This window comes from Panthera leo, chromosome A1, assembly GCF_018350215.1.
Source record: "Panthera leo isolate Ple1 chromosome A1, P.leo_Ple1_pat1.1, whole genome shotgun sequence".
In the NCBI taxonomy this organism is placed as follows: domain Eukaryota; kingdom Metazoa; phylum Chordata; class Mammalia; order Carnivora; family Felidae; genus Panthera; species Panthera leo.
The window spans coordinates 51,002,541-51,016,957 of NC_056679.1; the positions used below are offsets into that span (position 1 = coordinate 51,002,541).

Here is a 14,417-nt window from a genome sequence, read left to right on the forward strand (position 1 = left end):
AGTTTAGAATTCATTGAAAACAGCAGTGTGAATAACAGACAACTACTCTCATTCCCTACATCTTTGAAAGGAATTCCAAAGGCCTAGTTTTAATTTACTACTTCCTGCCTGTGACCATAATAAGTACCAGTGCTTAGCTTTGCCAAACTCCACCTTCATTACACAGAAGCTCTTAGGAATTCAAGCACTAACAAAGCAAAAGTTATTTAGTTGTGGTTTACCTCAGAACTGAAAAGCCTTAATTAAAGAAAGCCCTGTAATGAGGACAGAGTGTACCTATTATGCTTTTTAAAACCACCTTTTACTTACGTCAACAGGGACCAGAAGACTCTTGCCAAGGTGTTGATTAAAGGACAGGCACCAGGCTTCAGTGTAACCATTCATGTTAGGAACATACTTCTTTATTGTCTCATCATTCAGTCTCAGCCACACACCATCATCATTATGGATCTACAAGACATAAGCAACAACAAGCCATGCCCACCTGTAAGTCCTAGTAGGCTTGCAAGGGCTACAGGGCTACAAAGGTGCTGTTTTTATAAGCAGGCAAATAATAGTGGACATGAAGATTAAACATCTAGTTTTTGCAGGCGGTAAGTAAAAGAGAAACTTCAAGGAAAAAGCAGCAAAGAATGCCAAGCAATGTGGTAATTCACATGGTGAGACAGTAAAAACAATGTCCCTTATGAGTAAAAGCGCAAAGAAATCACACTTTAAGATAGTTTAAAAATAAAATGTTGGTCTCTCTAAAGAACATAACTTCTTTTCTCCCCTCAATTTATGATTTAATAATCGAAAGTTTCTTGGTTGTATTACTAGAAAAATATGCTGTCCAAAGTTAAAGCAATACGATGAACACATTTAAAAACAACACTTAAAATATTTAAGAAAAACTGTACCCATTCTCAGTGACTACTTGTACAGGTTCTACTTGTTAACTGAGCTTCTTTCATGTTAAAAATATAGTTTTAGTTACTTTTTTGTTGATAAAGAAAAATAAAATGTTTGACACTCAATGCATCTGCAAAACAACTTTCCAAATGCTATCCAAACCAATTAAAACATACTAACAGAAAATTTAGTAATATTATTATACAAACAATGCAAAAACTTTCTGTTCAAAATGTATTACCAAGTGTTTCTTTACAAATTACCTCATCAATGAAAGTGATAGTTCCATTGACTTTTACTATGCCTATCTGCTCACTCTGAAGGGAAGGGTGGCTACGGATACGGAGTCCTGCACTGTCCTTGGCCACAAATTTTCGAACCTGGGAAAGGCAAAGACAGACACTTGACATAGAAAATCATAGAACAGAGATCTTATAAGTACTAAGAAAATTAAACAGGTTTGAAAGTATTATAATTCAGAGAAAGTTTCCAAAATTATTTGTAGTTGCTTTCTCTGTGCAAGTTAACACTGGCTTATTTATAATGAAAGAATTTTAGAAGTATTAAAACGTACATATTTATAATTTCCTTTCTAAACTTTGAAGACATATGATAAAAAAGAGAAAAGAGCCATAGTTTTCCTTTTAGAAAGGTATGATACAAATTCTATTGCTAGTGTTACCTTTTTAATAAGGAGTTTACCCCAACCCCTGTATTTACTTTTTTAGATGTTAGGAAATTATTTTTTTCTTTTAACAGTATAGGATACTTTCCTTATAAACTTTATGCACTTAATTTCAGTAAACTTTTTGTTAATCGTATACTGTCAATAACAGAAAGTACACAAGGCCTATAAATTACTATGGCATTATACAAAGAAGCCTAAAGTACAGGTCCTATAATTTAGAAATGATTAGAATTATCACAAAATACTCTTCAAATTTATTTAGGGATATTTAATATTCAAAAACTGAAGTCAACTAAAATATTAGATGTTTGATGACCACCTTGAAACATCAATGAAGAAAATTAGTAAATCACTCTCTAATCTATTCAGGTTCTAATTTTATTCTATCCTAACCTTATTTGGTTGAGGTTCAGTCTTTGGTTTGACCAGCTGAGTTCCTGGTGGTATCATCCCTTTTGGGGGGTCTTTTACTTTAACTTCTAGGCCAGCATCTGTAAGAACAGAAAGATAATTGTAATATTTGTGAATACAAGGGAGAGAGGATCCTTAAACCTAACCTTGTGTACATTCACAAACGATGTTTTTATAATTTTTTAAGCTTATTTATTTATTATTATTGAGAGAGAGAGAGAGAGAGAGAGAGAGCGAGAGCGAGAGAGGGAGAGAGGGCACAAGCAGGGGAGGCAGAGAGAAAGGGAGACACAGAATCTGAAGCAGGCTCCAGGTTGTCAGCTGCCAGCACAGAGCCCAATGTGGGGCTCGAACCCACAGACCATGAGATCATGACCTGAGCTGAAGTCAGACACTCAACTGACTGAGCCACCCAGGTGCCCCCAGACTATTTTTATTTAAGTTTATTTATTTTAGACAGAGAGAGAGAGAGAGAGAGAGAGAGAACACAGGAGGGGCAGAGAGAAAGGGAGAGAATCTCAAGCAGGCTCCATACCATCAACACAGAACCTGATGAGGGGCTTCATCTCAAGAACTGATCTTAAAAACCATGAGATCATAACTGAGATGAAATCAAGAGTCGGACGCTCAACTGATTGAGCCACCCAGGCACCCCCAACAGACAATTTCAAACAAATAAAATAAGTATCAAAATACTGTCTTTTTAAGGTGATTGATATTTAAAAGGTAAAAAAACAAAAGCTAAGAAACACTCTTAACTATAGAGATCATACTGATGGTTACCAGAGGGGAGGTGGGTAGGAGTATTGGTTAAATATGTGATGGGGACTAAGGAATGCACCTGTTGTGATGAGCACGGGGTGCCGTATGGAAGTGCTCAATCACCATACTGTACACCTGAAACTAGTATTACACTGTATGTTAACTAACTGGAATTCAAATAAAAACTTAAAAAAAAAAATCAACAACACAAAAACAGGTGTTGGTGAGGATGTGGAGAAAGGGAACTGTCTTACACTGTTGGTGGGAGTGCAAACTGGTGCAGCTAGGCTGGAGGAAAGTATGGAACTGCTTCAAAAAGTTAAAAATAGAACTATCCTACGATCCAACAATTGTACTACTAGGTATTTACCCAAAGAATAAAAAAAATTCTAATTCACAGGGATACAGGCACCTCAATGTTTACAGCAGCATTATCTACAATAGCCAAATTATGGAAATGGGCCAAGTGTCCATCGATTGATGAATGGATAAAGAAGACGTGGTATACATGTATACATATACATACATACATACATACACAATGGAGTATTACTCAGCTCTAAAAGAGAATGAAATCTTGCCATTTGCAACAGCATGGATGGAGCTAGAGAGTATTACGGAAGTAAAATAAGTCAAAGACAAATACCACATGATTTCACTCTTATGTGAAACAAATGAGCAAAGTGAAAAAAGAGAGAGAGAGGCAGCCCAAGAAACAGATTCTAACTATAGAGAACAAACTGATATTTCTCAGAGGGGACATGGGTAGGATGGGTTAAACAGGTGATGGGGATTAAGGAGTGCACTTGTGATGAACACCGCATGTTGTCTAGATAAGTCCACCTGAAACTAAATTACACTGTGTTAGTTAATAAAACTTAAAAACTTTAAATAAAACTTAAAAAAAAAGGAAATATTTGAAAAGGGGCCTTAACATTCCAAATGAGCCTCTCAGAAGTTCAATTAAAAGACAAAGGGTTCCTATTCTTTATCTGGAACATATGAAATGATACTGAAAAAAATAAAAAGAAAAGAAGAAACCTTGTGAGATTAAGTGTTATCTTACAACATCAGATCACTGCACCAGATCACCATATCAAATTACAACATCAGTACCGCTCATCATCTACACCAATCACCATTCTGACCAGCAGGCGGCACAGCATGGTGGTTAATAGCTGGGGTTCTCATGTTATACTGTCTTGGTTGTTCCCATATCTGCCGCTAACTGTCTGACTTTCTGTGCCTGTTTTCATCTATAAAACGAGAATGAGAAGAGCACCTCTCTCCCTGAGGTATTGTAAGAATGAAAGAATTTAAAATATGCACACACATAAGGTGTGCATAAAACAGTGCTAGAAATATATTAACTGCTTGATAAATACTAGTTATTAATATCACTGTTATTCTAGTGAATTATTATCTATCCTTGCTTATGGTCAAGCAAGTCCCAGTCTACTGAGTTTGGTCACCTTGGAGAGAGAGCTGAGTTTGTAAAGTAGGAAAGAAAATGGGTGCTGCTAAGTAAATATGAATATTTTTCTTCAGTTTCATTTCAAAAAACAAATATAAGTGGATTTTTCTTATCTACTGTGAATCAGCTTTCTTCACCCCACCCTTACTGAAGACACTCTTGACTCCCTTCACTTTTGAATTCTTGTAATTTGTACCTCTCACATGTCACTACTTATATTCTACTTCATCTGATTTTGTTTGCCCATTCTATCTTGCAATCATCAGTAAGTTGTTAAGCCTCACTAGGAATGGTCTTACCTAGAACAATGTTTTGCTTAGAATCAACTAAAGTTTGCCGAACTAAAAGCTTTATGGATATGTTGAAATAAAGGAGAGTGCAGCAAACACTGAAGATAAAGGTCTCTGGAACAGTACAGGTGAATTTGATATATCTGATTCCATATAGTTACATTAATATATATTCTACACAGTTATATCAACATAACGTATCTCTTTACCTTCACTATAAAAACAAACTACTTAAACCAGAGTTCCCCAAGGGTATTTTGGTGGAATGTTAATCAGTAATTGCTTTTATCTCTACCTTGACTCCCTCTTCCTTACATGCAAAGGGTCTCAGGAAAAGGGTTAAACAAAGTTAGACAAGATTGTTAATTTCAGGGCACTTCAGAATCCCTGTTAATGTGGATTATGTGTGAATTGTATGAATATCTAAGATGAGAGTTTTAGGTTTTCTAAATCTACCTCATTATAGAAGCCCTTTTACTTTTTTTTTTTTTTTTTTAAATTTAATTCTGAGAGAGAGAAAGGGAGAGAGAGTGCATGCGAGCGAGCAAGTAGGGTAGGAGCAGAGAGAGACAGAGACGGAGACAGAATCCCAAGCAGGCCCTACACTACCAGCGTGGAGCCTGATGCAGGGCTCGAACTCACAAACTGTGAGATCATGACCTGAGCTGAAGTCAGAGGCTTAAAAGACTGAACCACCCAGGAGCCCCAGAAGCCCTTTTTCTTGAAAAACATCAGGAAAGAGTGTTATAAGGAATTCACATTGATAAACATTTATTAGAGCTTTCTTGTTTTGCTGTTGTCCTATTATACGAATAGTTTAAAAATAAAGAAAAGTAAATGATTAATGCTGAAAGGAAAAGAAATATACTTTTCAAAGTTAGTGGTGGATAAAGAAAATTCATCCATTCAACAAATATTTATTGAGCAGCCACTGTGTGCCAGGCACTGAACTAGATTGGGAGACACAAGGATGAATGAGATGGTTTCTGCTCTAAGCCAGGAAAGGAAGACAGACAGACCATGACGGGGAGATGAGGTATTCACATGGTTATAAATTTAGCATCACAAAGATTATAACTGACCAATCACATTAGAGAATGGAGGGGGGAGTCATGAGAGCTATAATGATACTATAAATTATTAGAAAATTTTGAAATGTTATGAAGGTACTAATTAAGTACTCATCGTAAATGAGGAAATGAAGCCCCAAATAAGTAATGAAAACTGTCCATATCTATGATACAAGTTAAGGAGAAAATTAGAAAGACAATTCTGTCTAGTTGTTTGCAGTAAGTAACCATAACTTAAAAAAAAAAAAAGAATACCTATTTCAATGCCATCAATGGTCACATGAATAGTGTAGAGTCCAATAGCCCCTGGAGTCCAATTTGCACAATAAGTGCCATCGTTATTGACACGGATCAGCATATTCTCACTGGGTCTGAAAAGAAATAAGATGGATATTGGAAAATTTACTTCTGGTTAAACAGCTGACAACATCATTAACGTAATTTCTAATGGTATTATTTACAATGAATGTCAATCCTATTGCCCTGCGATAGTATGTTTTCCTACCCTCCAAAATGACTGAATTTCATTTTTTCTTTCTCTCCTCAAGCCTTCATCACCCTTCTTCCTTCCTCTCAGATGATCATGACCTTATCATTTTTCACTGAGAAACAGAAGCAGTTAGATACAACTCCAAAGTTGCATTCAGATTAATAAACCTACTTTCTATTTCTCTATCTTCTCTCCTGTTATAATGCAAGAAGTGCCCTAGGTTTTGTTCGAAGCCACCCCTTCATTTGTGCTATGAATCTCCTTCCATCAACACTTCCACGCTATAATTACCTTTCTCTCTCTCACTCATCATCAATTTCTCCCACTTTCCTGAATCATTTCTATTTCCATCTCATTTCTATACAAACTTCAGAATCTTCCATCTTAAACACTACCTTAAACATCCCTTGATATATGGGACCTAATAAGGTCTCATGTCCCTTTTCCCATTTATTTCAAACTCATCTAAAGAACTGTCTACAATCACCCTCTCCATTTTCTCATTTCCAATTCTCTCCCACAACTTATCCTGATTAGGCCTTTGTTCTCACCACTTCATTGCAACTGCTCATGTCAGTCATCAATGACCCCAAATCTAACGGTCGTTTCTTTATCCTCAGCAATCTCTCAGTAGCATTTGAGAGCTGAAATCTCCTACTTTCTTGAAATATATTCGTTTTGCTTCCACAACATTCCCCTCACTGGCCACTGTTTCTTAGTGTTTTGCTGGCTCTCTCACTTCTGACCACCGCTTTTAACTTAAGGAATGTCCAAGGATTTGGGTCTAGTTCTTTTTTTCTTTCAATAGCATCTTTCTAGTTGACCATTCATCCAGTCCTCAGCTTTATTTTATATATATTTTTGAATTTTTATTTTTAACGTTTATTTATTTTTGAGACAGAGAGAGACAGAGCATGAACGGGGGAGGGGCAGAGAGAGAGGGAGACACAGAATCGGAATCAGGCTCCAGGCTCTGAGCCATCAGCCCAGAGCCCGACGTGGGGCTCGAACTCCCGGACCGTGAGATCGTGACCTGAGCTGAAGTCGGACGCTTAACCGACTGAGCCACCCAGGCGCCCCCAGTCCTCAGCTTTAAACACCATCTCAATATAGATGACTCCGAATTTTATTTCTCCTCTGAATTTCAAACTGAAATATCTCCACTTAGATAACCAGGAGGCATCTTGGCATCTCAACTTTAACATATCCAAAGAACTCTTATTTCTTACTCGCGCAGCACCCAACAAAAGAGAGCAAAAAAACACCTGCTCATTTCGGACTCTTTGGTCTTCATAAAAATCATGATACTCTATACCAGAGATCAGTAACATTTTCTGTAATATTTTAGTCTATTGTGCCAAACAGTCTTTGTCACACTATTTAACTCCACCACTGTAGCGTGAAAAGCAGCCAAAGACAGTATATAAGCTAATGAGTAAGACTATGTTCTAACCTAACTTTCTTTACAAAAACAGGCCTAATACAGTCTGCAGGCCAAAGTCGGACAGCTCCCATACTGCTATACTGCTATATATTCTATACTACTGCTGAAGCTGAAGAAATCTATAATCACTCTGGATCTTCTCTTTCTTTCACTTCCTATTTCCTTTCTGACAGCAAGGCTATTGGCTTCATCTTCTAAGTATATCCCAAATCCATCCACTCTTCATTTCCACTTCTAACTCCCACCCACCCCTAGTCCAAGCCACCTAACAGTGTCTAACTCATCTCTCTGTTCCCACTCCTGCTCCCCTGTAATTCATTCTCCAAAGAGTAACCAGAATGATCTTTTAAAAACTAAAAATCACAGTGTCTCATTCTCCTCCTTAAAACCCACCAAATTAATCCACACAGAAGAAAAGTAAAACTCTTTAACACAGGCTACCAGTCCCTATATAACAAGGCCATCACCTAGCTCTCTGACCTCATCCTCAACCATTTTTCTTCTTGCTCACTATTCTCCTGCTCCACTCTCCTTCCGTTCCTCAAACACATCCAGATCTGTCCATCCTCGATTTCCTCTACCTAGAATGAACTTCCTCCAAATCTTAACATGGCCAACTACCATCCAGCTCTGCAATCAAAAACCACCTCCTCAAATAGGCCTTTGCTGTCACCTAATACTTCTGGTGCCCTGTCCCATCCCCATCACTCTCCATCAAATAACTTTACTTATTATTCCTATTTTGTTTACTTATTTATAGTTTGTTTCTCCACAGGAATATAAATGTAATAAGAACGAGTACCTTGTCTATTTTGTTCATAAAAGTATCCCAGAGCCTGTTATCAGTGCCTTTCACGAAGTGGATGCTTAACAATATTGCTGAATAAATAATTCATTGACTTAGACAGGAGACTATTTTAGTTAGGTTTAAAATGTCAAATGTATGTGAAAACCTATTTATTGGCAAATGGCCAGTTTTTTCTTATTTAACATGCAGTAAATCTATACAGCTCATATTTATTTTATAAAAATCACCTGCTTTCACTATATGGACATTTTGTAAGTAAAATTAAGCCAAAGACAAAATGCTACTTTCCTTTTTCTAGACCAAGATATGTTCTCAAAACTTGGCTATTTTTATAGAAAACTTTCTAGATTGTGCATTAAAACTATTTTTAATACATATTAGAATAAAGTCATAGTAACCTGTTAATTTCTTATAAGTCATGTGATACGTGATATAATAGAAACATATAAGTATTTTTTTCAGGTTCACCTTGGAGCTTTTTCTAAGTTTTATGGTACAACCTATCTAATAATTCTTTCAAGGCATCCATTTTAAAAAGTACTTCTAACAAGCAAATAAAACAGCAAGTCAAAAAATCTGCTTAAATATGGAGTTAAAATTACTCAGAGGCTGAAAAATTAAGACCTCATAACTGAAAATACAACTACAACATACACTGAAATTGCTCTGTGACTCATTAGGTGAAGGAGAGAAGAAAAAAAAATGGAAAAACAAACTAACCAACTCTAAACAAGCCAATATATATCTTTTTAGATACTAATTATTCTTTCTGTAATACCTTACTATTATTTACCATATTGGCAGTATTATAACTGGAGATAAATACATTCTATTTGCAAATCTACACATTATAAAATCTGGGGTAAATCTACTGGAAATTTAAAAATGATATAAAATATCTATTATGGAAAATAAAGTTGGAATGCAGGATGATTTTAGTTGCAAGCAGTTGACAATATACATCTTGGCTATGTGTTACAAAAATGATCCTTACCTTTTAGGAGTTGGTGATGCAAAACGCAGTTCTTCAAATGAGTAATTTTCATAAACCTTTAAGAAAGAGACCAATAAGAATCCAGGGAGGTAAATAAATCCATCAAGACCAATAACGCATTAGAAATATTCTTTAAAAAAAAAAGTTTATTTATTTTGAGAGAGGGAGAGAGAGAGAGAGAGAGAGAGAGAGAGAGAGAGAACGAACATGCACATGCGCATGTGGGGGAGGGGTGGAGACAGAATCCCAAGCAGACTTTGCACTGTCAGCCCAGAACCCAACACAGGGCTCAATCTCACCACTGTGAGATTATGAGCTGAGCTGAAATCAAGAGTTGGACACTTAACCAACTAAGCCATCACAGGCTCCCTTCATTAGAAACATTCTTGGGGTGCCTGGGTGGCTCAGTCACTGGGCATCTGATTTAGGCCTCAGGTCATGATCTCGCAGCCCGTGAGTTTGAGCCCTGGGTCGGGCTCTGTGCTGACAGCTGGAAGCCTGGAGCCTGCTTCAGATTCTGTCTCTCTCTGCCCCTCCCCCACTTGTTCTCTGTCTCTGTCTCTCTCTTTCAAAAATAAAATAAAAACATTAACCAAAAAAGAAATATTCTTAAGATAGTGATAGAACATTCAATAAATGGTGCTGAGACACCTGGTTGTCCATATAGAAGAAAAAGAAAAAAATCGATTACCTGCATCACATCATTTACAAAAATAAATTCTAGGTGTGTTAAAGACCTGAATGTAACAAACAAACCATCAACAAATTAAGAGGGAAAAAAAAAGATATTATCTTTTGAGTACATTAACATTTTAGCTTTCTCCCAAACACACACTATAAATAAAGGGCAAGGATATGAGAGAACAGGAGAAGGGGATTTGTAACTGATATAACCAAAACGGGATATGAATCCATAATACACAGATTGGTGCAACTGGACCTGTAGAACAATCTGTTTCTTAATAAAAATAACAAAAGTCTGGAAGAAATTATCGTGAAATGCAAAGACAAAAATGGGCTGTAAGTACCTGAAACTTGTCACATTATTCCCAGTATTTTTGTACCCCTGTAACATTGCCAAATTAACCATTATCTTTCAAGGTTCAGGTAACGTTCTGCAACAGTTCATTCACTTGTAACTTCTACTGTACTTACAGTAAAGAGAGGCACACCCACACCAGTCACAAATCTCCATCCTTCATCCCATCCTTTCTGTTTTCATAGTGTGATTTAGAAAAGATCTAGCTGCTTTCACTTACTACAAAGTTACAAATGAAAAATATGCCCTTACGGTTAGGTCCAACAGGAAAACCCAGGGTTCCAGATTCCCAGCACAATGTTTTCTGCTCTACCACTTTCCCTCAAAATACACATTATTACATTTAATAATCAAAGAACAGATCATATTTCATTTCTCCATCCTCCACAATATTTGGCTGACTATTGAGTGGCACACAGTGTGTGTGAATGGCTGATAGAAGAAAATCTCTTTCTTGGAACACACACTGCTGTCTCCAAAAGACAGTGTGGGAATGATTTTCTATAAATGCTCTAACCCTAGGCGACTGAGAACAGTCTTGCAATACTGAATCTTGTTCTGGTAACTGGACTTTCAAAATAAATTATACAAATAGAATCATGTTCACAGGAAACTAAAGGAATGATTGGGAGGTAAGGGGACCAGAAAGTAAATCCCTTAAATAAAAATGAAAAATGGATGAGAATGTTTATCTTTGAATTCTTTAAGTCAGTGGACAACTAACTCATCCAAGACTCCAGCTTTTTAGCTCCCTTGTTTCTTCACCCTCAACAAACTTCACTTCAACTCTCCTTCAGCCTCTCACACCAAATGTCATAGACCTGTGAGATTCCATAGAATTGTTCTTTGAATCAAAACAAAATGGCTACTCACAGTTTCTGCCTCAGTGACCCTTAGTTTATCTATTCTTAGACTACCAGTCCTTCTCACCCCAACTCCTTCTCTCTGGATCTTCCTTTCCAAACAAATTAGGTTCCAGTGTCCTTTCTGTAACCACTATCTGCTGAACTCCCTTCTCTCGCTATTCATTTGTGGAGCTCCCTGACAAAACTTCAATGCGGAATCAATCCAACTGATTACCTTATCCATGTTCATATGACACACACTGCATTGTTCATACATGATCTTTAGTTTCATCTGATTCTTCAAGGATGGCCGATAAATCTTTCCTTATCAGTTCTCTTTTATTCTCCACAATGACCATTTCATTTCTCCCTCTTTGTTTCAAATCCTGACCCTAACATGCATCACTCCTATCTCCAACATATAATTACAATCTTAAATAATTCTTTTGGTTACACAACCTACAAATTAACTAGCATCTGTATAAATTACTTTCTCTTCCCTCTCCTGGTAAGGTGCAAGAGGCAATGCTCCTATTTAAGGCCCACCCCTCCTCTGGAGCTCTAGACCCTATTTTCTTCTCTCTTGGACTATCTTCCTGGTTTCCTTCCTCTTGACTGTCTTCTCAACAGCATTAAAACATCTAAGCCTTTCTCTATTCATCCCAAATTCTAAAGCCTTCACTCAATTCTATTTCCTCTGTTTCTTTTTATAACCTAACATCTTGAAAGACCTGATCTATACTTGTTTGTCTTTACTTTCACTTCCTCTGCATCTATAAACTCACAAACCTACCATGCCTCTAAAACTGCTCTGCCGAGATCATTGATGAATTCAATGTTGCTAGATCCTTTTCAAAACTTCACTTCTGCAGCAGAACACTGTCAATTCTTCCCAAACTGCTCTTTACTTTCAAGACATGCCATAAGGTAGTTGGGGGAAGAAGTCAGGAAAATCAAACATGGATTGGGACTTACTGCCAATTGTGTGACCTTGAACAAGTTACTAAATCTCTCTCTGTGCTTCAGTTTCCACACATGTAAATGGGAACAAAAACAGTAATTTATAGGGCTGTTGTGAGGATTATATGAGTTACCGTAAGGAAAGTGGTAGGAAAAGCGGCAAAAGTATACACTGGCCCTAGCTTAATGTCTTATCTCTTTGGCTAATATTCTTATCAATGTGGTTTTTTTTTCTTTTTCTTTCCTTTTTTTCCCCTTTAACCTGTCTTGTAAATCAATGTTTCTCAAAAGTGTAGGTTTTGATTTGAATCACTCTGCATATTTGTTTAATATGAAAATTCTTGAGCTTCTCTCTAGACCTACTGAATCTAAATCTTCAGATTACTGGAAAATCTCCTTTTTAAATAAGTGTTCCAGATGATTCTAATGTACCCCAAAATTTGAGAATCACCAATACTGGTGTTTATCCAGATCCTGTCCTGGAACTTCTCCCTTCACTCACCATGGAAGATAGGTATCATTTACTTCTACAATATCATGAGTAATCAGTGCTAATTACTCTTAAGTTCTTTTCTTGAGGTCAGACTGTTTCTCAAAAGTGTAGGTTTTGATTTGAATCACTCTGCATATTTGTTTAATATGAAAATTCTTGAGCTTCTCTCTAGACCTACTGAATCTAAATCTTCAGATTACTGGAAAATCTCCTTTTTAAATAAGTGTTCCAGATGATTCTAATGTACCCCAAAATTTGAGAATCACCAATACTGGTGTTTATCCAGATCCTGTCCTGGAACTTCTCCCTTCACTCACCATGGAAGATAGGTATCATTTACTTCTACAATATCATGAGTAATCAGTGCTAATTACTCTTAAGTTCTTTTCTTGAGGTCAGACTATAATCACTTCAGGTTTGCACAACCAACTTCCTTTTACATATCTTTGCATGGATATTTCAGAGTTATCCAAAACCCAGCACATTCAAAACTATTACCTTCCTCAACCAAAACCTGCTCCTCCTCCAGCATTATCAATCTTACTATGTAAGGTCAAACTGGAACTTCATCTTTTAATTCTTCCTTCCCTTTACTCCATTCCCTTCAGCCACCAAGTCCTACTGATACTAAATATCTTTTGAATCTATTCTCACTAAATCAAGGGATTAGCACATCATACCACATTACGTCAATAGTCTCCTAAAGAGACTCAAACCTAACCATGCCTTATGATTATCTGTCCAATTATTCTCCATATTCCATCATGACCTTTATGAAACACAAATATAACCGTGACATTGCTCTAACTGAAAGGGTTCAATGGCTCACCACTGGTCTCCGTTACTGGCAAAATTCCTAACTCCTGTTTTAACTAATGCACAACTTGCTAATTTAGTCTAACATTACCCCTAAAGAGAACTAAAAAAGCTGCACCAAATATTTAAAATATCTGTCTAAGGGCATCAAAGAACAAGAAAACCTCAAGTAGGAAACCCAACGAAATGAGGTTGGCATGTGAGAGAACCCAAAAATCAAAGGGGGCCTAAGTAAACTGAATTCCTGAAGGGCTATGTTCCAGGAGAAATGGAAACTGAAAGTAGACAAATACATTTGCAGCAAATGAAATTCAGTTTTCAATCATCTCAATCTCTGATTGTATTAACTTGATCTATTATCGGTAATCCCCCTAGACATTGCCAAAAAATAAATGAAAATCCTCTTTGTAAGAAAATAAATCACCCTAAAAAAAATATTACACGTTTTGCATCTACTGACAGCTCTCTAGACCTGTAACTCTGTGTGTGCGTTTGGATCACTGAAATGTTTGTTAAGGGGATAAATGGTGAAAAAGAAAATGTTCCTGATAAGAAAAATAAATTACCTTCATCATTGTTATGGCAATGTATCGAGCCTCCTTCACTATCATTGGCTCGTACGACACGTCCAGCTTCGGTGAGGCCAGCCCGCCAAAAGTCATATCGGTGTTGGAAGGCGCTGCTGCTACTGCAGGACTGCCAGGCAGCCTTTGAGTTTTCTTCACTTGCTCTTGTTGTAAAGATGGTTTTTTCTGAGAAACAGGAACGGCTTTCACTTCCACCTAACCATGATGTTATAAAAAACAAAAGCTATTAGTATATAATTGCCTATGACACATTAAAAGAAGCAATTTACAAGTATGGACCCACAACTCCATAAATTTTAGGTGATCACTGGTCCATGTTGGGCATTCCCTTCAAAGGTGTGCCAGAGTGACCTCG

At 36.9% G+C, this 14,417-nt stretch overlaps 1 protein-coding gene across 13 annotated transcripts in view; it reads right to left on the reverse strand.

Moving 5' to 3' along the window:
* The window catches only part of MYCBP2 (MYC binding protein 2), a 283,218-nt gene that overhangs the window by 81,838 nt on the left and 186,963 nt on the right, over positions 1-14,417 (reverse strand). For all 13 annotated transcript variants that reach the window (XM_042928333.1, XM_042928362.1, XM_042928341.1 and 10 more), the window contains 6 exons: positions 14,042-14,257; positions 9,323-9,378; positions 5,842-5,957; positions 1,973-2,070; positions 1,155-1,271; positions 310-450 (listed from right to left, as the gene is read on the reverse strand). In XM_042928333.1, coding sequence (XP_042784267.1) covers positions 310-450; positions 1,155-1,271; positions 1,973-2,070; positions 5,842-5,957; positions 9,323-9,378; positions 14,042-14,257 — 744 coding nt within the window. The remainder of the gene's footprint in view (positions 1-309; positions 451-1,154; positions 1,272-1,972; positions 2,071-5,841; positions 5,958-9,322; positions 9,379-14,041; positions 14,258-14,417) is intronic.